At 42.4% G+C, this 26,541-nt stretch overlaps 1 protein-coding gene across 4 annotated transcripts in view; it reads left to right on the plus strand.

Annotated features, from left to right (window-relative positions):
* Window positions 1-26,541, plus strand: part of LOC137625393 (coiled-coil and C2 domain-containing protein 2A-like) — a 256,721-nt gene that overhangs the window by 121,933 nt on the left and 108,247 nt on the right. For 3 of the 4 annotated variants that reach the window (XR_011040859.1, XM_068356265.1, XM_068356263.1), the window contains exons 11-14: window positions 8,779-8,946; window positions 9,044-9,286; window positions 9,433-9,603; window positions 23,618-23,713. Coding sequence is in view for 3 of the 4 variants with exons in the window: in XM_068356265.1 (XP_068212366.1) it covers window positions 8,779-8,946; window positions 9,044-9,286; window positions 9,433-9,603; window positions 23,618-23,713 (678 nt within the window). In the remaining variant the exon portion in view is untranslated. The remainder of the gene's footprint in view (window positions 1-8,778; window positions 8,947-9,043; window positions 9,287-9,432; window positions 9,604-23,617; window positions 23,714-26,541) is intronic. The other variant, XM_068356264.1, reaches the window with a different exon arrangement.

Below are 26,541 nucleotides of genomic sequence, written 5' to 3' on the forward strand. Positions count from 1 at the left end.
CCGACGGATCCTGCTCTGGATCAATAAACCCCGCTATGGTGGCATCAATGTGGGCAATGATGGGAGCTGCAACATGCCTAGCCACAGCGGCTGAAGACTTGGCGTTGGGGTAAATCAGGGAACAGTAGTCCTCGGAGAGGACGTACGGCCGCTTGGACTTCACGTTCCGGGCAAAACCACCAACCCACACTTTCAGTGTGGCCCGAGCCGCAGACTTTTGCTCCGGGGATGCCTGAAATAATAGTGGGAATTATAAAAGGGCAGACTTCCAGTGGTCCTTCAAGACCATAGATATCTTACTAAATAGTGTATGTATGCCAAAAAAGGTAAGATAAATAAGAAGGCAACATAGCCAACGGGACTCACCGAGTCAGATCCAAGGGTGGTAACGAGGTCAAAACAGACCACACAGTTATCCGGGTGCCATACCACGACATCCTCCAGCTGCACACCGCAGAGGGCGTGAGACCGACAGACGGTATGGCCGCAAGGCTGATGTAGAACAGCTGCACAGGCTGTCGTCTGACAATGCACCCTCTATAAAAAGAATAGTATATGAGAAACTGTAATTCTCTTAAGTAGGGGCGGGTCCGGAGGACCCGGGCCTAACATAAGCCTAACACAAGATTAGGGCTTAACTGTAATATTCTTAAGTAGGGGCGGGTCCGGAGGACCCGGCCTAAACATAAGTCTAGCTTAAGACTAAAGTAAATAGTATATGAGAAACTGTAATTCTCTTAAGTAGGGGCGGGTCCGGAGGACCCGGGCCTAACATAAGCCTAACACAAGATTAGGGCTTAACTGTAATATTCTTAAGTAGGGGCGGGTCCGGAGGACCCGGCCTAAACATAAGTCTAGCTTAAGACTAAAGTAAATAGTATATGAGAAACTGTAATTCTCTTAAGTAGGGGCGGGTCCGGAGGACCCGGGCCTAACATAAGCCTAACACAAGATTAGGGCTTAACTGTAATATTCTTAAGTAGGGGCGGGTCCGGAGGACCCGGCCTAAACATAAGTCTAGCTTAAGACTAAAGTAAATAGTATATGAGAAACTGTAATTCTCTTAAGTAGGGGCGGGTCCGGAGGACCCGGGCCTAACATAAGCCTAACACAAGATTAGGGCTTAACTGTAATATTCTTAAGTAGGGGCGGGTCCGGAGGACCCGGCCTAAACATAAGTCTAGCTTAAGACTAAAGTAAATAGTATATGAGAAACTGTAATTCTCTTAAGTAGGGGCGGGTCCGGAGGACCCGGGCCTAACATAAGCCTAACACAAGATTAGGGCTTAACTGTAATATTCTTAAGTATGGGCGGGTCCGGAGGACCCGGCCTAAACAAAAGTCTAGCTTAAGACTAAAGTATAGCCATCCATTCCGGTCGAGCCGGGAGTATAAAAAAGGATGCAACAACAAAAATTTAAGACACAGGGTGTCTGATTTCCCGGGGCGAGGCTAAGCCCCGGGCCGGGAAATAAAAGTATCCAAAACCAATTCTTATAGGAACTCCGGGGTAGTGATCTGTCATATAATCATCATAGGAACTGTTATAAATTAAATAGGGGGGCGGAACTGTAGATAAGAACCGCCAACGGAACCCAGAGGGTTTCATAAAACATAAACCAGTGTGAAAAGTGAATATAAAATAGGGTGCATCGGGATCCAACTCTGTTGACCGGTGGCCCACCAGACTAGACAGAGCCGAACCCGCCGGGAAACCCGGAGGACAAAGTCCATAAACACTGAACTACCCCCTCTACAAGGAGGGAAGGCAACGGTCCCCTAGGGGAGAGGGGGAGAGAAGCCTAGCCACCCACCTAGCGAGAGGGGGAGCATGGGGGAGGATCACGTGAAACGGAGCAGCAGGGCTACCAACTGACGATCCCCAACCAGACAGATCAAACGGAGTAATAGCACAATAGTCATTATAATAGTAATAGCGTTGATAATATAAAATAAACACAAAAATTTTTGGGCAAGGCATGCAACATAATAATTAAATCACAAAAGACACACCTGATGGCTTAAAAAAATAACATTGCCGCCTAGCACGAAGGTCGGCAGCCATAACGATACGTAAATGATATCGGCCCAAAATTTGAACCACGAGGGTTCTAAACGCTAAATAATGAATATCCATAATAACAAATAAAATTTAATAATAAAAATAATACATATAGTAACACCGCGAGTGAAACTAAAAGCTCTCAAAACAGGAGTACCAACTGTAAATGGAATCAAGCAAGATCGGTATGAACGAAGAGAATACACTCCTATAATTCAAATATTAGACGATCTAGGATGCTCAAAACACAGCAAAACACAGCTTGGTACTTAACTTAGACGGTGTCTCCAGGGAAACCGACGAAGAAGCCATAATCCAAAGAAAATAAGCGAAAAAACGAGAGCACAACAAAAAAGCGGGTTACACACAAGACGTGCTAAAAGGAGTTGGATTCTGAGCGGATGCATTGTTAGTAGTACCGAGTGAGGTTGAACGGCTCTCCTCTATTAGGGTTTCTGTCGTGGATGAATCTAAATAGTGCGGGACCTCTGGATTATACGCCCAATTTTATACCGACACCAATAGGTGAGCGAGCTAGTTAACCTAGCACTCCTTTACATTTTTTCTCTGGTATATTTAGCAGTAAATTACCTAAGAATAAGTGCTAAATGGAGCTTATTCACTGGGCGGCACAGGTTCGAGCCCAGAAATGCTGTTTTTAACTTATCATGATAATTTGTTCCTACGGGACATACAAGTCATCTTCCTTTGATAGGGAGATTGTATCAGCGCGAGCTTGAGATGGTCGTTAGAATCATTTAGCGACAGGTTAAACTAATGGTGGAGGGTGCAGGAGAGAAGCCTCGCACCCCTCATCATTCTGGATAGCTCACATTTGTTTCAACCGCTGACAATTACTGATGTACTGATAGCTCTTGACCGAAATTTTCATTTTCTTTTTGCAAGAAGTAATAACTGGTTATTAGATTGAAAAATTAAAATGAATAATCATGAGCTTTGTATTTGTTAGGGAGCAGTTGACATTTATGAGTAAACTGACTATCCACACTCCATCTGTGCTTCTAGTAGTTCGAGTTGTGGCTTTCTGTACAGTGGCAGGTGTACACCCTAAGGGGGAACAGGAGAGCTAAGCCTTTGCCCGAGTCTGTTTGAGCAGTGCCCAAGAAGACACTGATGAACTCTTTTGTTGCTTGGGTTTCCTCAGTGGGTGTTTCTGCCTATGCATACACCCCGGGTTTGGTCCATGGGTATTATACGTCAGGAGCAAAGAGACCTCAATCTACATCTATGGGCTTTTCAGGTTTTGGTGGTGGGTATGATGTACCTTCAGTGTTTGCTGCACCATTGAAAAAGCTGGAAGCACTTCACCTGTCTCCATGCAGACCCAAGACAACAGGTTTGACCTAAGGAGCAAGTCTTGGCCTTCCTTATTTCTTTTAGGTAGGCCTTCCATGGCTTTGTTCAGTGAGCTTATACCTAAGGCTTCTCCCCAAGTTGTCCCCCATGCCAGTGTCCCTCTCAGTGATGGTATTGGTGGTACCAACAGTCTTAGGTGCCTCTGGGAGTCCTTCCCCAAGACTAAGAAGACTATGAAAGAGGGCTGCTGATGGCTTAAAAGGTAGACCTATGGGGTCTCCAAAAGCCCCCATCCTTAGCTCACAAGTATGGTGAGGTTATAGCAACCAAAGGAACTAATATGTTTGAGTAGGACTCGATATAAGTCTGGCAATCGCCAGACCAGGACGTTACCAACAGGCCACCCCAACCAAGTGATCAAGGTAGGAGTTTAGAAGTGCCAAGCAACCTTCACAGCCTTCTATTTAAGGGATCATACTTAAGTTCTTGGCCCTGTGGTGGCTACTCAAGTAGTTTTGTAGCCAGCCTAGCGCCTACACAGGATAGAAAACATCTTGTTTAGATAACATGTCAATATGAGTCTGTAGGGAAGGTATAATGACTGGCTTCTCTGCTTCTTCTCTCCTTCTCCGCATTTGGAGATTAACCCTGGATAGGTACGCTCCTCGGACACCCCTTTAAGGGTATACTCGGACGCGCGCGACCCCGACGCCAAAAAAAAATCTTGAAAAATCAGTTTTTGCAGTAACCTCCTTTTTTCTTTTGCCAAAAAAAACTTCAATGAATGCTTAAAATAACTGTAAAGATAAATACTACTCATCTGCAGAAAAACTATTTATTATAAATATTTTAAAAAATTAAGTAGAAAAAAAAAAGACCTTACATAAAAATTCATAAAAAAAAGTTTATACATATATACACAAATCCTTTTAGGAATTGATTCTTGAATGTTTAGGACACATCTTGATGTATTTTGGATGAAGTCAGACCCATGGAGGTGAAGATCTGAAATGAGAAAAAAAGGGTAACTTTTTTTGGCCAAAAAAATTTGTCCAAATTTCATGAATTTTTTTGGGTACCCAAATGAAATAGGAAGTGGCTAATTTTTTTAGGGAATAAACATATGTTATCCTAAAATAGAAATATGTAAAAAAATCTTCATTATTTTGTAAATTACATTTATATCAGGGGCCATATCTAAAGGTAATTTTTTGAGTACTTAGAAATTTCGTAAAAAAATACATATATTTAATATATAATATGATATTTATGCAGGTAAAAATATACCAAATATCACAAATTCTATAGGGAACAAGAATATATATAGATAGGGCAACTTACGCTTCGGATATGTCCACAAAATGGCCGCCAACCACACTGACTCAGACTCCCTAATCTGCCACTTGAAATGTAGGAAGGGTATGTCAATTTCAAGGTGTTATTTACTAATCTAATTATTCTTGGATATGCATAAAAATTGTATGGTGGGTTGCTGGATAATTGTCGATTATTTTACGACTATAAAATTAAAATTCTGACCCAAAAAAAATTTTTTGAAGGGAAATAAAATCGAAAAAAAAAAATGTAAAACAATATAATATTTTAGCTAAAAAAATTTGATGATATTCAATCAAAAAAGAAGTAAACAAAATTTTCCGACAAATAAACATCTAAATGAATCATTACTCTGTGATAATTCCTTAGTACGTAGTAATTTTGAAAGAAATGGGAAAAAACGAAAAAGTGGCAATCGCAGGAAAATCGAACACATACCTATATACTGTATACGCTATATCTGGCTAAAAAAAAGATAGGCATGGGTAGCCAGATCATCTAGAAACACTTTCCAACACTATAAAAATACAAGTTTTGCGACACTACTTGCCAATTCCTTACGGTAACATGACTAAGCAAAAAAATGCAAAACAAATAAAAAGGGGCATTCGCGGAAAAATGGCTAACATTCTAATATACGGCATTTCAGAAAAAAAAAAATTCAGCCACGTGCTAGGCAAACCATCAAGGCACATTTTCCGACAAATAAACATCTAAATGAATCATTACTCTGTGATAATTCCTTAGTACGTAGTAATTTTGAAAGAAATGGGAAAAAACGAAAAAATGGCAATCACAGGAAAATCGAACACATACCTATATATACGCTATATCTGGCTAAAAAAAAGATAGGCATGGGTAGCCAGATCATCTAGAAACACTTTCCAACACTATAAAATTATAAGTTTTGCGACACTACTTGCCAATTCCTTACGGTAACATGACTAAGCAAAAAAATGCAAAACAAATAAAAAGGGGCACTCGCGGAAAAATGGCCATTCTAATATACGGCATTTCGGAAAAAAAAAAATTTCAGCCACGTGCTAGGCAAACCACCAAGGCACATTTTCCGACAAATAAACATATAAATGAATCATTACTCTGTGATAGTTCCTTAGTACGTAGTAATTTTGAAAGAAATGGGAAAAAACGAAAAAATGGCAATCACAGGAAAATCGAACACATACCTATATATACGCCATATCTGGCTAAAAAAAAAGATAGGCATGGGTAGCCAGATCATCTAGAAACACTTTCCAACACTATAAAAATATAAGTTTTGCGACACTTCTTGCCAATTCCTTACGGTAACATGACTAAGTAAAAAAATGCAAAACAAATAAAAAGGGGCACAAGCGGAAAAATGGCCAACATTTTATTATACGCATTTCAGAAAAAATATTTCAGCCACGTGCTAGGCAAACCATCAAGGCACATTTTGCGACAAATAGACATCTAAATGAATCATTACTCTGTGATAGTTCCTTAGTACATAGTAATTTTGAAAGAAATGGGAAAAAACGAAAAAATGGCAATCACAGGAAAATCGAACACATACCTATATATACGCTATATCTGGCTAAAAAAAAGATAGGCATGGGTAGCCAGATCATCTAGAAACACTTTCCAACACTATAAAAATATAAGTTTTGCGACACTACTTGCCAATTCCTTACGGTAACATGACTAAGCAAAAAAATGCAAAACAAATAAAAAGGGGCACTCGCGGAAAAATGCCCAACATTCTAATATACGGCATCTCAGATAAAAAAAAAGACATGCACGTGTTAGCCCAACCATTAAGGCACACTTTGTAACACATAAACATGAAAAAAAAATCAATAATATACGGCAATTCCTTACTACGTAGTAAATTTTTACAAATATTGAAAAAAAACAGAAATTGGCAACCGCAGTTAAATACCCCATATACCAATAACTACGTCGTATCTGACAAAAACAAAGTCACGCATGGGTAACCAGATCATCTAGACACACTTTCCAACACTAAAAAAGCAAAAGTTTTACGACACTATTTGGCAATATCTTACGGAAAAATGACTTAGCAAAAAAATGAAAAAAAATGAAAAAGGGGCACTCGCGGTAAAATGGTCCTCGTGGTGATGAACGACATTTTAACTAAAAAAAAATGATGCACATGGTAGCCAAACAATCCACCAAGACTTTCCACAACTGATAACCTATACAAGTTGCACCATTCTACGACAATTTCATAATACGTAATAACTTTGATAATTATGCAAATTACCTTAGAAGGGTAAACTCGGTCGCGCTCGACCCCGACGCGTCTCAGAAATCGGGGAAGGAGTACAGCTACAGCAATGCACATCTGGACACTACTAGAGCGTGTAGGCGAGACACCTACTGCAGGTCGATCACCCACAAATTCAGTCACGGGGGTGAGTCACGTGAGAAAAACCTGTTTTTTTTTGACGCTCGGGGTCGCGGACGACCCACCAGGGTTAAGCGATTCTATTGTTTCACGTTGGATCTAACATTGATGGTGGTAAGCTATAATTCTGAGCACCATTCTTATTGGACTAGATTTCTGTTATTATCATTACAGTATTATTTTTATTATTATTATTATTATTATTATTATTGTTACTTACTAAGCTACAACGCTAGTTGGAAAAGCACGATGCTATAAGCCCAAGATCTTCAACAGAGAAAATAGCCCAGTGAGGAAAGGAAATAAGGAAACTACAAGAAAATTAATTAACAATTAAAATTAAATATTTTAAGAACAGTGATAACATTAAAATAGATATTTCATATAAAGTATAAAAACATAAAAAAAAGAGGAAGAGAAATAAGATAGAATAGTGTGCCTGAGTGTACCCTCAATCAAGAGAACTCCATCCGAAGACAGTGAAAGGCCATGGTACAGAGGCTATGGCACTATCCAAGACCAGAGAACAATGGTTTGATTTTGGAGTGTCCTTCTCCTAGAAGAGCTGCCTACCATAGCTAAAGAGTCTCTTCTACCCTTACCAAAAGGAAAGTAGCCACTGAACAATTATATTGCAGTAGTTAACCCCTTGAGCGAGGAAGAATTGTTTGGTAATCTCAGTGTGGTCAGGTGTATGAGGACAGAGGAGAAATATGTAAAGAATAGGCCAGACTGTTCAGTGTAAGTGTAGGCAAAAGGAAAATGAGCCGTAAGCAAAGAGAAGGATCCATTGTAGTACTGTCTGGCCAGTCAAAGGACCCTTTAACTCTCTAGTGGTAGTATCCTTAACGAGGCGGAGGATGATAGAATGAATAACAAATCCATTTGTCATCATACGCCAGGTATTTTATTCCAGACTGCACCTCCCTTTGGGAGAGATGGATTCATTCACTGACTAAGCACCAGGTGCTAACCAAGCACTGGCCAGTACTTATCAGCCTACTCATCCGTGATGGGCAGTTAGAAGTCATCTCCCTGGCTCTCTTACAAGACCAGCGACACTTGAGGTATTCTATGGAAGAAAAATAATGAACTAGTTTGGTCCTAGAAGTACTTCATACCACCAATAAGTGAGTCTCCCTATTTTATGAGACGAAAAGTTATACGCTTAGGAACAAATGAAAATCTGAGTCTTTTAAAATTAATTTTCCCACCTCAACCACCCATGTTAGTTCTGAGCCATAAGTCAAAAGTGGTTGGGGATACTCATCCGCACTGACTGCCTGTAATTAGATACCTTGTTAACAAGGCCAATAGCCATTTCATGTCTGCTTAAGACTTTCCCTATTTTTTAATACAAGTTACTTTTAAAAATTTTATGCGTCACTTCATCTACATTCTAAAACCTCCAAATGAATTCTTCCTACGTTGAGGGGCTAATCATTGCTTAGCAGCTCTTACAAGGCTTCATTGTCTATTATGTGAATTAAAGTTAAAATTGTCATTTAAAAAGACTATAACAGAAACATTATATACATGAGCAAAATTTCTCTTTATGCAGGTTTGGTTAAATGTTCGTTAACAAAGTTTGTTTTGTAAGTGAGCGGAAACAGTTGATGATGTAACCAGTTTTCTTTGCAACATTTTGCAGATAGAATTGGAAGTTCTGGACACATTTTCCCGTACACGGAAACCTCCTGGGGAACCCAACATTCTGCTTGAGCTATCAGAATCCAGTCCAGTGACCAAAGACAGTAATTGTCCAGATGGAGAAAAGCGTCGACGTCAGATTGTTTCCAAATCTCGTGTATCTGTCAAGGTAAAGTTGGATCAATGATATAGGTCATATTTTTACTTGCACATAACTATTCATTATTTTTGGTTCTAGAATTACTGTATGCCTTTTCCTTTTTCAGGTCTTGATTAACAGGAAGTTGGTAACCCAGACACCTCTGATAGCACTTGGCAATGACTTCACACTCCACATCAACCAGTCGTACCGTATGGGGCTGTCCTCTTTCCCCCACAGCTTGTCCTTAGAAATTGTGGAAGGTTCTGGTCTTAGAGAAGCTCAAGTCGCAGTAGTTTCCCTTCCAATACCAAGCAAATCGATCCTTTGCAATGATCAGTTTTCCTTAATTGATTTTCTTGGCACCCAGGTAAAATGACTCATTTTTGAATAGAATTTATAAGAGCAATCTTATATTGGTTTTGAAATGCTATATATGTTTTCAGTAAATGTAAATGTTTTTGAGAGTAATGCTGGATTTTTATATCATAATTGATGATTATTGAATACTTTCAGCAAGTCAGTTGCAGTCATACTGGCATTGGCTGTGGGCAGCCAAATTCAGATTATGGGTCATCTTTTACGAGGGGGACTATCTGGTATCATTTGAGTCGGAACAGTGAGGATGAAGCAGAGACAGCTCACCCTGCAGTTCCGTCTTCACAGCCAGTGGAACTGACATCGGTAGTTTGTTTGAGAATTGTATTTACAGTATATGTGATAGACATTTGTTCATGTGTATTTGCTAAAGATCCAACCCTTGTGTTTTGTACCTGAAAGAAGGTTTGTTCCTATGTGGCATACAAACCCCCATCTCTAATGAGGTGTATTGAATCAGAGTGAGTTAGAGTCAGTCGTTAAAGATAGATAACAAATAATTATCTAGTTGGTGAGGGTGTGGGATGAGTAGCCCTGCCCCTTTCCCAGTCGCGGAGCCTTCACTTTTGGTTCAGCAGCTGACTTGTACACACAAACTGCCAGCTCCTTGCAAAGCTTTTTCATTTTCTTTCTCTCTTTTGGTAGTGATTGGGTTTGTTATGAGATAGAATTGATGCAAGAAGTTTGTGTTTGCCAGGGAAGGGTATAAGCTGCAACCGGTTTATGGCTAAACTGGCTGTAGATCCACACCCAGTTATCCATCTTATAGGGTGCATGATTGTTCGCAATCATCCCCCTGCACTGAATGTAGGTCGTGGCCTTTGATGCAGTGGCAGGCACATACCCTGGAGGGGCAATGCTCAAGAAGACTCTGGTGAAGTATTTGGCTGCTTCGGTCTCCTCGGGGAGGCGGTTGAGTTTTTCTGGTTTTGCTAGGGCGTGGGAAACCTTGTGTATTCGCCGCACCCCTTTGGAGGGTGGAAGCTTTTTGCCAGTTACCAAGCAGGCTGTTGATGATGATGTTTGACCTAACAAAGTCTTCCTTAGGCCTTTCAGGTAGACCCTCCATGACTTTGTTGAGGGAGTTAGTAGCTAAAGCTACTTCTCTCTTAGTACCCCCTTTGCAAGTGTCCCCGGTGATGCTTGTGGTGAAAGGCGTGGTGATTCCCCCAGTGTCAGGGACCCTGTTGGTCGCCCAACTCTAAGCCAAAAAAGGCTTGAAAGTCTGGCAAGGTAGCTCATAGCTGAGTAGGGAATGTGTTGGTGCAGTTAGGTATGGCTTCCGTAAGAGGGCGTGAAGGTAAAGCAAACACTAAGGTAAGTGTTACCCCTGTTCCCTAGATTTCATCAATTTCTGATCTAGCCCCATTGATTCCCACCCATTCCCCTGTGTCCATCACCATGACCCTTGTGCCAGGGGGCCTGGGTGAGACCAGTTACTCATCCCTCTGTGTCAGTCATTGTGCCTCCGGCACAGCTCATAGTGGGGTCTCGGGGCTTTGTGAGTGTGCTTTCCCCTTTCCCTGTGTCAGTGTGCCCCAGTGTTGTGGCTCCTGTTAGAACAACCCGTGTGGTTTACCCACCCCTTGGGGAGCATCATCGTTGATGGTCACTCAGTCCTCGAGTGCTCTGCTTGCAGAACTGGGAGCAAAGGCCAGGAAGAGGAAGTAGTGAGTGAGCGGTTCTTCCTCCTCATTCAACTCTGAGGTTGAGGAAATCCAGGAAGACCAGCCGTAGTGACACCACATCTCTTGCGAGCCCGAGTGGTTTTCGGCCATCAGATCCAGCCAGCCTGGACAGAAGTGTACGGCCCTGAACACTTTCTGTTCCAAGGTTGGTGGATGAGTTCGGTGACCTCCATCTCCCTTCCTTTCATGACGCTGAATGCCTGCTCTTCCCTCTACCGATGAGTTGTCACTCAGATTGGTAGAGATGATGGCAACATAAGAGGCTGTGCAGTATTCTTAAATTCATTTCTGAAGCAGATCCTCTGAAAACTATTTAAATTTTATAAGGACATCTTTGCTTTTATCATATTACATTGAATATTTTTTTTATTCTTTAAAATTGAACATACTTTTAGTCTTTGTTTATAACAAACAATATCGGTGTCAATAATCTTTGATGTCAGAATGCCAGAGAACTCAAAATCAATCAACCATTAGAGGCTGTACTTGAGCGCATGCGCACTTTGCTAGGCTGAGAATTTGGGATGGAGGGATTTGTTCCCCATGCCTCAGAACAGTAGGAGGAATACCTGGTACTTCTCCCGGTTCTGCTGGATTGCGTGCCAGGACTTCTCTTCCCATTGCCATTGGCTGGCCTGGCCTTTGTCAGCCCCCAATTATTTACCTGGTTCTGTCCTTGGTGTGGAGCAGAATCTCTGGAACATGGTGCCTCACCCTCAGCCCTGGCAAGGGGTGAGGGTGTTCAAGGACAGTATGGCTTGAGGATACCTGTCAGCAGTCCAGTACCCGCTGAGACAGACCACCCTGAGTCAGAGAGTTTTTCGTGAAGGTCCTTGTCCTCTTACATAAGTGTAATGGCTTGGGATAGGCATCTGTGTCATCTCTTTCGGGGAGAATCTCTGTTATTCATTTACACTTTGGTGCTCTTCAAGGATCGAAGCCCTCGTTGTTGCCATGGTTGGATCTAGTGAATTTGGTCTTGGATTGAGTGAACGATTGGATCTGTGGATCTATGAACTCAGTCCAGTTGGTCAAGCAAGATACTGCTGCCACTCTTCAGGCAGCAAAAGTTTAAACACCAAAGAACGATGCATCTCCATCTGAGCATGTTGACCCATGAGCGAGACTAAAAGGCATATCGTTCACAGCCTCTTGAGTTGGTGTCCATGGAGGCTTCGGACTTGGCCTCTCTCCGCGCTGTCTCCTAGCTTGGCCAGTAGTCAGGAGTATTGACATACTTTGCAAAGTTGACGAGATTATCAACCCCGGAAACTTTGGAGAAGTACAAGAGTCTTCTGCTGTTGGGGAGGAAGGTGGATAGCTTCCTTTCCCACTAAGCAGTAAACCTGTGGGCTAACTGGTTTTTGAAGAGTCAAAATGCTGTAATTTCTTGCTTAGCAAAATAGGTTAACCCTGAGGTGTCATTGACAATGCAGTACTTGTAAGTGTGTGATGCCATATCTTCCTTGCCGTAGAGTTGTGTGCAAGCGAGATGGAATCGTGGAGGACTGCTTTGCAGGACTCCCTGATCCGGTGTGCTGTCTAATTCAGGGGCCCCAACCATTCAAAAGTGGCAGCGGCCAAACCTTCTGTTGCAACCAAGCCTTAGAGATCGGGATCGAGGATGGACCCTGCTCCCGCTCAGAGACATCAGTCCGGAACTCCTGTGATCTCTTTCCGAAAAAATTCTGCTCATGCACAGCCCTTTCGGGCACCCCAACTCGCTCCTATTAAGAAGGGTAGGGGTGGAAAGAGGTTATGGAGATGGAAATGCTGATGCCAGCATTCTCCCTCTCCCTTTGCCAAGAGTTGGGGGAGTCCTGTACCAGCTCAAGACTCTGTGCTATGGACTGTGTATGGGTCTCCTGGTGTTCACCTTGCTATCCACTTGGGCTCACTCGCAAAGGATACATCTGTTGATGTATCTCAACAATTTGTTGAGGCAGCTGCTACAGAATCAAGATTGGATTCATACATTTTGCCTTAATCTGGAGATTGTGATAAACTGGGAGAAGTTGAATCTCATACCCAAGCAAAGGTTGAAGTACCTGCTCATACTGATATATACGGCAGCAGCGAGAGTTTTTCCATCAGTCAATCGCATCAGCAGGCTCATATAGTTTGCGTGTCTGTTCTTTTCCAAGACAGAAATTTCAGCTTGGCACCGGCAGTGTCTTTTTGGTCTCCTCCCTTTGTTGGAGATGCTTATTCCACACAGGCACCACTGCCAGACATCCCTTCAGTGGTGTCTGAAAGTTCACTGGTCACCCAACACTGATTTCCTGTTCCCTCCTGTTCCAGTGAGGCAGGAGATTCAAGCCAATCTGTCCTGGTGATTTGATGAGGAGAATCTCACCTCACCAGAGGAGTGCTACTTGACTCTCTGCCTATGGACATGCAACTGTTCTCAGTTCTCAGATGTGTTGAAGGTATTAAGAGCACACCTGGATGATTTTCTGGGTTGTAAACCGAAGAAAAAGGCATCAGCACATCAACGTTCTCGAGGTGCAAACAGCCTTCCTAGTATAGAAAGCATTCCAAGAATGTTTGAGGGACTACAATACCATTGGTCTGAAAATTCTTTTGGAGCAACTGGGTTACTGGGTCCAGTTGTCTTGAAATCCCTTCTGAGCTGACCCAATTGAGGTCCTTTGACCTGTTCTTCAAAACTGGATTCACTATGAAGAACCTGGAGGCGACTCAAAATCTTTTCCAGTTGACGTTTGGAGGAGAAGCAAGGCCGGAAAAAGAGTGACCTAACGTAGAATTCTTTACCGAGATGCTTTTGGCAGGCTTTAGAGTGGCTTTTAACTTATTAGCCACCAGAATATCCTTCTTGGAACTGCATTAAATAGTATTCTTGAATTTTATACCAAAGGCAAAGTTCTTTTCTCTTTGCGCCAACTAGCCAGGTGTGCAAATACTGTAGGCAATGACCTGAACTCTGCAACCAGAGGAGTTGATCAGTGACTTTGCTAGCTTTGTAAATGCTCTTGATCCAATATTGGGCCTCAAAAGGCATAACTTTGAAGCTGTATGGACCCTTCCAAGCTGAAACCCTTGGTAATGTCAGAAGTGGGAAGCAATAGGGATGTGTTAATAAGTGTCTGTTAGATCTATACTACAGGTGCAAGACACTCTGAAGTAATTGGCATACAAGTATGATGCTCGTCATCTTGAATGCGCCACATTGGTGTGATAAAGATCAGTCTTCTCTCGGGTAAGTCTTACTTCTGTACACTGAATAGTCTGGCCTGGAATTCTAGGAATGTGCATTTTCTATGACTCCTATTTTCATTATCTTGTTTCCAGGATTTTGATCTGATAAAATGGCATTGTGGGACTGATTTAAGATCCACGATCAACCATGACCTTATGAGAATATGCTCTGACCCTATCGAGAGATTGTTAAACTTTCTTGAAAACGACGGACGACCTGACCTGAGGACATTCATGAATGAGGTTCTTTGCCTCTGCACGGCTGACCAGAATCCCGGATTTCTTTGGTTTGCAGCATGTTGCTCTATTTTCTTTGAAAAAATCCCTTAAGTACCAGGGATTTGGGACTAATTAAATATGAGGAAAACTAGGTACAGACTGAAGAGACTTGGGATGTGTGTGATGCTGGTCTCTTTGCTGGTTGTCTCTGAGAATCTTGCTGACTCTTACTGTAGGCCAAAGCTTTTTAATTCAAGGTTTGCTTCTTGTTTAGGCATAGCCTAAATCTTTCTCTCCATTCCTTTTTAAATAAATTGCCAACTGGACGTGCATTAGCTTGTAGCATATCCACTAAGGCTTTGGGGAAAGGGAATTTACATACCTGATCACTGTATCAACATTATATATTGTCTGTTTTTCAATATTAATCTTACCCGATGATCATGTAGCTGTCAACTCTGTTGCCCGACAGAAATCTACGGTCGGGATACGCCAGCGATCGCTATACAGGTGGGGGTGTACACAACAGCGCCATCTGTGAGCAGGTACTCAAGTACTTCTTGTCAGCAAGAACTCAATTTTTCCTCTGTCGTGCCACCGGCTAGACCTACTTGGATACGCTGTTGATTCTGGAGTTATTGTTCACGATTTGGTGATGTATTTGCTCTAGAGTTTAGCCTTCGCTATTCAGGAAGCTTTATCATTAGCTTACAAGCTTTTGGAATTAATTTGAATTAATTATGGTGACGAAGAGAGTATGGACTCTCTTTCACTTTTAAATGGCCGACCCTTCCCTTAGACGGAAGTGTTGGTGTCGAAGAGAGTATAGACTCTCTTTCACTTTTTATTTTATATCTCTCCGCCATTTATAGGCCTCTTCGATTAACTTTCCTTAAAAAAAAAAAAAAAAAAAAGAAAAAAAAAAAAAAAAAAATATGCGACCTTTCCTAATAGTAGGCGGTCCTTACTTGGAACCGAAGTTAATTAACATTGAGCTCGTCATATCGTTTTTCCTGTTAAGAATTTATGCTATTTTAATTTTATGTTTTTGAAAGAATTTCTTTGATAAGTCTCGTACTGTTTTCAAAGTTGAACTAACGTTTTGTTTTGTCTCCGCAGTTGTTGACGTTCAGAACGTTCAACTTGCGCTCTATCGTTACGATAGAGAGAGAGTATTCACGGTTTCACGTTGCAGTAAGAGTAAACCAATTCTAGCGTTTCGTTCATTCTTTCTTAGCTTAAATGGTTTTAATTCTAATGAAGGAACTTTTTATTTGGGAAACCTTTCAGTTTTTTTCCTTTACCAAATAATATGTTTTAACGATATATATAATTGGGCTCATCTCTCAGGTTCTAAGTCAAGAGAGAGAGAGAGAGAGAGATAGAGACGGAGGGAGAGAGAGGAGGATAAACGTTTCGTTCAAGCGGGTAACGTTGTTCTCGTTTTTTTTTGCTCTTCTCCCTAGTCGATAGAGGGGAAGAAGCTAAAACGTTTCTAGAGTTTTATTCTTGTTCCCAGGCTTTATGCGGTGAGAGATTTTAAACGTAGTTTATTTGATCTAGTGTTTAGTCTCTTTTCCAGCCACTGAATTCTTTATCTTTCATTATGTTTTTTCTGTTACATTGTAATACTGTTTTCGCAATTACTACCTTTTAATGAAGGATAGGATTGCGTGTTTCAGGTACAAACCACTTAAAGTTTCGAGTTCAGTGAAATAAGTGCAAACAGAAAATCAAAAGTGATAAAGTGATATGCGCAAAGTGTTACAGTGTTGCGTTCGAGGGTTCGTCTGTTCGTGCCAGTGGTTCACCTAGTCCGATACCTCTTACAAGCTCCCAAGCCCAGGGGAGAAGTAATGTCGAAGGACTTATGGGTTCCTCAGGCCTTGATCGACGAACAGACGTTTCCCTCTGTGGTTTCGGGTGTATCTACACACGTTGCCGACGTGATCACCCCACCCACACAAAGACGAGAGAGCCCATTTATTCCTCGTCTGCGGAAGAGGTTTCTCGCAGAAACCATGGACCAAATCTTGCAGCTTTTAAGTGCAAGTCGGTCCCTTCCGCGCAAGTCCAACGGCCTAGGTGTAGCCACTGGGTCAGTTCGGACTCGCTGCAGTACGACAACTGCACACCTCCTAAGAGAGGCTAGGTGGTACCGCAACAGGCAGTAACTCCGTCTGTTGCCGCACCAGCTGTTTTAGACCCTCAGTCACAACGGACAGTAGCTCCGTTTGTTGTTGTCTTTCATAGACCCTAGTGGTCCATGCTGCAGACTATACAGTCTCAGCTTGCTCCTTCATGCAGGAGTATCATGCTGGAAGGTTGACAATGCAGCCTGTTTACCTACAACCCGCCGAGGTTGTGCGCTCAGCAGATACTGCGGCTGCCTGCTCCCACACCACACCTGTGAGAGCTCCTCCACCGATGCGCAGTCCTCACTGCCAGACGCATGTTCTTGCTGCACCATCTGCTAACATGCGTGAGCTGCCGCATCAGGAGTTGCCGGGTTCCAGCACTATGCGGCATTCTCCTCAGCCCATGCAGCATGCTCTGCAGACCTTACAGCATGCTCCGCATACCATGCAGCATGAGCCGCATACCATGCAGCATGAGCCGCATACCATGCAGCATGAGCCGCATGCCTTACCTCATGCTCTGCATACCATACCGCATGCTCTGCATACCTTACAGCATGCTCTGCATACCTTACAGCATGCTCTGCATACCTTACAGCATGCTCTGAATACCTTACAGCATGCTCTGCATACCATACCGCATGCTCCTCAACCCACCAGCACTCTGCTTTTGTTGTTGCCAGCTCCCACACTCCGACTGCGGAGAAGGTTGACGATGCACCCGTGGGCCTACACCTCCCACGGTTGTGCGCCCGGCATGGCTTCATGCTCTCACACTCTTGTTGTGAGAGCTCCTCCACCCATGCACAGTCAACCCTGCCAGATGTATGATGACTCCCACACACAGAGCACTCCGTTGCCGTGCGGGAGCTACCACAAGCTGCCGTGTTTCGACACGGTGTGTCAGCCTCCGCAACACACTGTGGTTACCGCCACTCGCCAGCAGCAAACTAGTCAGGCAGGAGTTGAGGCTTCCCCACACATCTTTGGTTGTTGCAAACTCACAAACTGTCATGCAGTTACATGACGTTGCCTTCTGGTCTGCTACTTATACACCAGTGCTGTATGTCCTCACGCTCCTGTTGTGGTTGACAGTTCAGTTTTTGACAGTTCACAGACTGTCAAGCAGTTTCATAACGTTGCCTTCTGGTCTGCTGCTTTTGCACCAGTGAAACCCTCACTGAGAGAACTTAGCTTTTCTCGGATATGGTTCCTGTAGATGAGAAAGTGCTGTTCTCCCTCCTTCTGATATTCCCTTGAGGACTCTGTCATTTGGAGAGGAGCCTTAAGCTGCTTAGCCTCCTATGGACTTTTATTTAAGCATAACATGCTTCCAGGGAGGGTAAATGGTTCCGCTTCAGTCGCTAACCCCGTCTGTTGCCACACCTGCTCCCGTAGTCCTTGAGCTTTGTTGCAAGACATGCAGTCCAAGCTTAGTCCTTGTTAGAGGATTTTTTTTTACGGAGTCAGTGTGTCACTGGGAAGACGTTCAACAACCAGCAGAGGTGACTTGTTGTGACGCAGTGCGGCAACCTCAGCAACCCGATAAGGAGTTGTCTGTACTACCCAGACAGTCTAGACAGTTTCGGGTTGTCGCTGTACTTCCTCGCTTCCCCATGGTTGACAGTTCACAGACTGTGCAGCAGTACCATGATCTTGTGTCCGGCTCCGTCAGACGACTGGCTTTTAAGAGCTCCCACAAGTCGTCGCTGTCTGGAGAATCTCAGATGGACTATGGATCTGACCAAGGAACTGGGCCTCCTGGTCAATTTAGAGAAGTCCCAGCTCGTCCCATCCCAGACCATTGTCTACCTGGGTATGGAGATTCAGAGTCGAGTTTTTCGGGCTTTTCCGTCGGCCCCAAGGATCAACCAAGCCCTAGAATGCATCCAGAGCATGCTGAGAAGGAACCGATGCTCAGTCAGGCAGTGGATGAGTCTAACAGGGACACTTGCATCGCTGGCCCTGTTCATCGAGTTAGGGAGACTCCACCTCCGCCCCCTTCAGTATCATCTAGCTGCTCACTGGATAAAGGACATGACGCTAGAGACGGTCTCAGTTCCTGTTTCCGAAGAGATGAGGTCTACTCTAACGTGGTGGAAGAACAGCTTTCTTCTCAAGGAAGGTCTACCTTTGGCTGTTCAGAACCCCGACCGCCGTCTCTTCTCGGACGCATCAGACACGGGCTGGGGTGCGACATTGGACGGACAGGAATGCTCGGGAACATGGAATCAGGAGCAAAGGACACTTCACATCAATTGCAAGGAGTTGTTGGCGGTTCATCTGGCCTTGATAAACTTCAAGTCCCTCCACCTAAACAAGGTGGTGGAGGTGGACTCCGACAACACCACAGCCTTGGCTTACATCTCCAAGCAGGGAGGGACTCATTCGAGGAAGTTGTTCTAGATCGCAAGGGACCTCCTCATTTGGTCAAAAGATCGAAAGCTCACGCTGGTAACGAGGTTCATTCAGGGCGATATGAATGTCATGGCAGATCGCCTCAGCCGGAAGGGTCAGGTCATCCCCACAGAGTGGACCCTTCACAAGAATGTTTGCAGCAGACTTTGGGCCCTGTGGGGTCAGCCAACCATAGATCTGTTCGCTACCTCGATGACCTAGAGGCTCCCGTTGTATTGTTCTCCGGTTCCAGACCCAGCAGCAGTTCACGTGGATGCTTTTCTGCTGGATTGGTCCCATCTCGACCTGTATGCATTCCCGCCGTTCAAGATTGTCAACAGGGTACTTCAGAAGTTCGCCTCTCACAAAGGGACACGGCTGACGTTGGTTACTCCCCTCTGGCCCGCGAGAGAATGGTTCACAGAGGTACTGCAATGGCTGGTCGACATTCCCAGGACTCTTCCTCTAAGAGTGGACCTTCTACGTCAACCTCACGTAAAGAAGGTACACCCAAACCTCCACGCTCTTCGTCTGACTGCCTTCAGACTATCGAAAGACTCTCAAGAGCTAGAGGCTTTTTGAAGGAGGCAGCCAGAGCGATTGCCAGAGCAAGGAGGACATCCACTCTCAGAGTCTATCAGTCTAAATGGGAAGTCTTCCGAAGCTGGTGCAAGGCCAATGCAGTTTCCTCAACCAGTACCACTGTAACCCAGATTGCTGACTTCCTGTTACATCTAAGGAACGTAAGATCCCTTTCAGCTCCTACGATCAAGGGTTACAGAAGTATGTTGGCAGCGGTTTTCCGCCACAGAGGCTTGGATCTTTCCACCAACAAAGATCTACAGGACCTCCTTAGGTCTTTTGAGACCTCAAAGGAACGTCGGTTGTCCACTCCAGGCTGGAATCTAGACGTGGTCCTAAGGTTCCTTATGTCATCAAGATTTGAACCTCTCCAATCAGCCTCTTTTAAGGACCTCACATTAAAAACTCTTTTCCTCGTGTGCTTGGCAACAGCTAAAAGAGTAAGTGAGATCCACGCCTTCAGCAGGAACATAGTTTTCACATCTGAAACGGCTACATGTTCCTTGCAGCTCGGTTTTTTGCTAAAAACGAGCTTCCTTCACGTCCTTGGCCTAAGTCGTTCGAGATCCCAAGCCTGTCCAACTTGGTGGGGAACGAACTGGAGAGAGTACTTTGCCCAGTTAGAGCTCTTAGGTACTATCTAAAAAGGTCAAAACCTTTACGAGGACAATCAGAAGCCTTATGGTGTGCTATCAAGAAGCCTTCTCTTCCAATGTCTAAGAACTCAGTTTCTTACTACATCAGGCTTCTGATTAGGGAAGCACATTCTCATCTGAAGGAAGAAGACCTTGCTTTGCTGAAGGTAAGGACACATGAAGTGAGAGCTGTGGCTACTTCAGTGGCCTTCAAACAGAACCGTTCTCTGCAGAGTGTTATGGATGCAACCTATTGGAGAAGCAAGTCAGTGTTCGCATCATTCTATCTCAAAGATGTCCAGTCTCTTTACGAGAACTGCTACACCCTGGGACCATTCGTAGCAGCGAGTGCAGTAGTAGGTGAGGGCTCAGCCACTACATTCCCATAATCCCATAACCTTTTTAACCTTTCTCTTGAATACTTTTTATGGGTTGTACGGTCGGCTAAGAAGCCTTCCGCATCCTTGTTGATTTGGCGGGTGGTCAATTCTTTCTTGAGAAGCGCCGAGGTTAGAGGTTGTGATGAGGTCCTTTAGTATGGGTTGCAGCCCTTTATACTTCAGCACCTAAGAGTCGTTCAGCATCCTAAGAGGACCGCTACGCTCAGTAAGGAAGACGTACTTAATAAAGGCAGAGTAATGGTTCAAGTCGTCTTCCTTACCAGGTACTTATTTATTTTATGTTATTTTTGAATAACTAATAAAATGAAATACGGGATACTTAGCTTCTTTGTTAACATGTATGCTGGTCTCCACCCACCACCCTGGGTGTGAATCAGCTACATGATCATCGGGTAAGATTAATATTGAAAAATGTTATTTTCATTAGTAAAATAAATTTTTGAATATACTTACCCGATGATCATGAATTTAAGGACCCGCCCTTCCTCCCCATAGAGAACCAGTGGACCGAGGAGAAAATTGAGTTCTTGTTGACAAGAAGTACTTGAGTACCTGCTCACAGATGGCGCTGTTGTGTACACCCCCACCTGTATAGCGATCGCTGGCGTATCCCGACCGTAGATTTCTGTCGGGCAACAGAGTTGACAGCTACATGATCATCGGGTAAGTATATTCAAAAATTTATTTTACTAATGAAAATAATATTTTACCTACTTTCAAGACTAGAAATTATTTCAAGTCAAAAGGTTGGCCTAAGTTTTGCCACATTCCTTCAGAAAAGATTCCTAGGCTCCATGAGACTCGTTAAGTTTTATTTTGACAAAACTTAAAACATTGAGGGAAAGATCCCTAGATTGCTTAGTTGGGTTAGGACCTCAAATGTCCTCTCTCCAAGAATATTATGCATTTTCTTGTAAAGAGTTTAATGACCGAAGCACCCACAGAGAATTGGATTACTGTGAAGTCAAATGAAGGTTATGAAAGTTAGGATTCATGATACAAGAAGTGCTGCTATTTCTCTTTATATCTGTATCAATCTTTTTTGGGGGGAGTTTTAACAGCAACAGCTTAATGATGGACCCACTTTGTTTTTCACCAAGCAATTTTCAAAAGAAGCCTGATTTTCTTTTAGGAACTTCTGGGTATTGGGTTCTGTGAGAGCTGCGGTTAATGTAGTGAAATACTTTTCTTCTTTCTATTAATAATTTGAAAGTTTTCCTTTAAGTTGTATTAATTTCTCTATTGAATATTCAGAGTTAAGAGTTTAGGATATATTTGGAGAAATTTCTAATTATTAAATTTCTTGTTATAATTATTAAGTTTTAGCCCCTTGGGAGTATTCTAATTTATAATTTACATTCTGGATTCGCAAGTTATTACTCTTTCTTAGTTTGCAGTGGAGTTACCAATAAACTAGTTTTTAGCAAAGGTAAGTCTTCGGTAATCAAAGTAGCCTACATACAGTAGTACATCGGTTTTTGAGTTTAATCTGTTCTGAGAGCGAGCTCGCAACACAAAATGTTCGTAAAGGTAAAAGCTTCTGGTTTCAGTTCCAGAACGTTAGCCAGGCAAGCCTAACCCCCTCCCCACGTTGGCGTCCAACCACAGCAGTATCCTCCCTAGTAAACAGGTTAAACTCACGGTCCCGGGCTTGGATCGCTCTGCTGCCATGCAAATGTATTTGATGGTCTCTATCCACAACAGTCTGAAAATTGAGGTGTCTATCTCAAGAGGTCCAAGATATGCAAGACAATTGCACTAGGTAATCCCAAAAGTTTGATTTTGATCACTATTACAGACATCATCAAAGTTGTCAAGCTGATGATGGTAAGATAAGGTGTGCTTACAAGGAGCACTATAGTGATGGCTACCCATTGCTAAGATTTCCTTTCAATCTGAATGCAACGTTCTGACGGATAAAGACAGAAAGGAGGACATATTGTCTAATGTCCAATGGAAGTACAGTAATGCCTCGGGATACAAAATTGAATTTGTTCCGTAGTGGCTTTCGAAACCCAATATTTTCGTATAATGAAATGGAATGAAATAGAGCCAACTACATTTGAATCATTCAATATACTTAATCTAACCTAACCACGTGAATTTCATTTTGTATCCTAAGTATTTTTTCATAATATGAGGCAAAAAAGTCTTTGTATGTTGTTTCGAATGATGAGTTTTTCGTTTACAGCAAACTTTCGTATCCTGAGATACTGTATTACTGTACTATATTCTTGAAATTATTTTCATCTTTCTTGCTTTCATTAAAACATAGATCATTGCAATGAATGTGTTTTTATGAATCCTAACAGACAAAGTAATTTTTTAAATTAGTTGTTTGTTACTGACGAATCATCAAAGATATTGCCAAAGTCAGAATAAGGATCCTTTTTGTAGAGCCAGGGACAAGTACTTCACAGTAGATGATTGATGATCGTCTGGCTGATATGATTATAGAATAGAAGGATGTGAAAAAGAATCACTCTGGCCTCAGTCTCCTACAGAACTCTAAAACTTGAGAATCTTAGGTTTTCTAGATTGTTTGGGGAAAGTTTCAGCAATATTTTCCTTGTATAACCATCTGCCTATCAATCAGAAGACTTATGTCTCTAGGAACATCGTGGACTGTAAAATGGGCTCTGTGTGATCGTTTTTTGTTATAGAGCAAGATTACTCATATAAAGAAAATTGGTTTTATGAGTTTTAGATGTACTGACATGGTAAATGATAATACTTTGTTGTATAATATAATTAGCATGGTTATGATCAGAAATATTGATACCGGTTTCATATACTTTGCAGACTTTATTGCTGTTTGTTCACTTCATAGAATATTTAATTTACTTTCCAATTACCTATTTGCATTTATGTAATTTTATTTCATTTAGTTTTAATTATAATATTAGACATTTGTTCCATAAAAGGTCATACCATTTACCATAGTTTCAGGCATTCAAAATTATAAAGATTTCAGATATTTTTGGCAGAATGTTAATTATAAACAATTTCTTTTATCATCTCTTCTTACACATACGATTTTACAGGTTACGGACATCGAAAAGACTCATAGTAAGGATGAAGATTATAGTCACATTGATCCAAATGACCCTGGAAACTGTGAGCTTCTTGCCCATTTGCAGGTAAAAACCTATTGCAATTTTTTGAGAAATCTTTTAAAGTTGATTTTAAAGGACAGTTCTCATATGATTATTTTCATTTAAGATTTTTTAAAGAAGTGAATAAGGTAACATGATCTGTTCAAGATGGAATTATTAATGGCAGTGAACTCATTAAATGTTTAATTTACTTGTTTATTTATTTATCTTCTTAGTTTATAAGAAAGTTTCTTCACAATTCCAATCTTTATGATAATCAACCTCTTTTATGGGCCTCAAAACTGTCCCAGGTGCTTTAGTATCTCTTAGAAGAAAGAAGAGAAAAGCAGTTGGTCATCTGAAGTGTTTTGCAAGTGTAAGCAAATCTAGTCTTGTGTAGTCACGGCTGTTTGTTCAAACACGTCATACAAGCCTTCAACCTTTAGTAGGAATATGACTTCAATGAAACTGGAACATCCACTTAAATCTTAAACAAGGTAGTAGTAGATGTTGGCGGGTGGCGGGTAGGCTCCGCTCACCCACCAGGTAATGCAACCTTCCTTTTTTTCTGTGGCCATCGGAGAGTACAGTCTTACTTCTTGGTGTCCTCATCTGGCCGTTTTAATCTTTTGTTTTTCTTATAGATTGATTGATTGGCCTTGCAGTCATGGTTGATGGATATTGCAATTGGATAGCAGTGTTTACCAGTACCAGAAATACTACCCCTAGAAAGTTATGGGTCCTTTGACTGGCCAGACAGTACTACTGTACATTGGATCCTCTCCCGTTATTTTCCTTTCGCCTACATATACACAGAATAGTCTGGCTTATTCTTTACATATTCTCCTCTGTCCTCATACAACTGACAACACAAAGATCACCAAACAATTATTTTTCTCTCAAGGGGTCAACTACTGCACTGCAATCGTTCAGTGGCCACTTTCCTCTTGGTAAGGGTAGAAGAGACTCTTTAGCTATGGTCAGCAACTTATCTAGGAGAAGGACACTAAAATCAAACCATTGTTCTCTATTCTTGGGTAGTGCCATAGCCTCTGTACCATGGCCTTCCAATGTCTAGGATTAGAGTTCTTTTGCTTGAGGGTACACTCGGGCACACTATTCTATCGTATTTCTCTTCCTCTTAGTTTTGTTAAAGTTTTTATAGTTTATATAGGAAATATTTATTTTAATGTTGTTACTGTTCTTAAAATATTTTATTTTTCTTTGTTTCCTTTTCTCACTGGGCTGTATTCCCTGTTGGAGCCCCTGGGCTTATAGCATCCTGCTTTTCCAACTAGGGTTGTAGCCTAGCAAGTAATGATAATAATAATAATATTATAGTTTCCGTACTCATCATGATCATCTCCTCCTACTGTTCTCTTATTATATGTCCCAGAATTTCATCTGCCTTCTTCTTAATCAGGTTTAGAAGTGATCTCACCAGATTTACTCTTCTTAATACCGTGCTAGGTAGTATACCATACCAATCTATGTTTGCCAACGGTTGTACGAGTGTAAGCAGATGAGTGACCTGGTGAAGTAACAAGAACATTGGGTGTGGAGTAAATGCCCCCTAAATCTCGATGAAGTCACTGGCAGCAGGGGGACGAATTGGGTTTAAGGCGATAGACATGATGTCTCTTCGGCTTTTACTTCTAATGCCTGGTGAATGATCTTACTGGATTCAGTATGAACCGGCAGGCGTCACTTGCCTTAGTTAAATAGGCACTGCGCATCACAAGGAACTGGCTATCCTTTGATGAATTTAGCCAATGAATCCTCTGTGGATTTAGTCAGTTTCCATACTACCTGCTGTTATCCAATACCGTACAGTATACTTGCTCATGTTGAATGGCATGTGCCTTGAGCGTGTTTCCAACATTGTGAACCTAAGGAAGGTTTTCCTTGGACATCATTTGTACTCCATCATTACACCTCCATTCCCCTTCCTGGACGATTCTCTCTCTTTCAGGAGAGAGAGAACTGATGCATGCCAATTATATTGGTACACACTGCATTGCTGCTCCCCATTGCAAAGTTACAAAGAGATGACAACCAAATCTCCTGTTGTGTCTGACTCTCGAGTCTCAGTCTGGTCCGTCTGCACGTCTTCATGAGAGGAACAGCACTGTAGCAAAACCTTTCCCTTGGGAATGCATTGAGGTATGAGGTACAAGGGCTCACGCCCCTGCTACCAGAGTGAAATCTCACAAGAAAGGAGGCACAAGTACAGTTGATCAAAATGCAGAGCCTTGCTCTCCTTCCTCTCCTGCATGGAACACTCCCTAGATGCTTTGGTGACCTCTACATGTGTGCCAGGTCCCAGACTACCACGAGCATCCCTAAAGAGTTCTCTGGTTCTCTGGTGATGGTCGACTTCTCAGACCAGTCTTCTGGTTTCCACGAGCAATGGGCACCTTCTCAATGCATACAAGGGAAGAGGGTTTGATCGCTATGATGTCCATAAGACCTTGCTTCACAAGACAATGATCCACTAGATGAAGGACCACGAGTATGATCACTATCACCTCTTGGACCCCTCTCCACGTGCACGATCATCCCTATGAACGTGATCTAGAACCTATATAAGTTTGCAATCTCCATCACTTGCAGGATTGTTGCCAACTTCACTGGCACGGGACGTTGCAAACACATGAAAATCACCACACACAATATCATCCCACACAAGAAAGATGGCACAATTATAATTATGTCCATGTCCATGAACGACCATGCACAAGAATTTCACACGCACGATGGTCTAACCACGCAGTCGTCTATGTTTGACGTTATATAGTTGGAAACGTAAGATGCTATAAGCCCAAAGGACTTCTACAGAGAAAATAGCCCAGTAAGGTAAGGAAATAAAGAAA

The sequence above is a fragment of the Palaemon carinicauda genome, chromosome 32 (genome assembly GCF_036898095.1).
Source record: "Palaemon carinicauda isolate YSFRI2023 chromosome 32, ASM3689809v2, whole genome shotgun sequence".
NCBI classification, from domain to species: domain Eukaryota; kingdom Metazoa; phylum Arthropoda; class Malacostraca; order Decapoda; family Palaemonidae; genus Palaemon; species Palaemon carinicauda.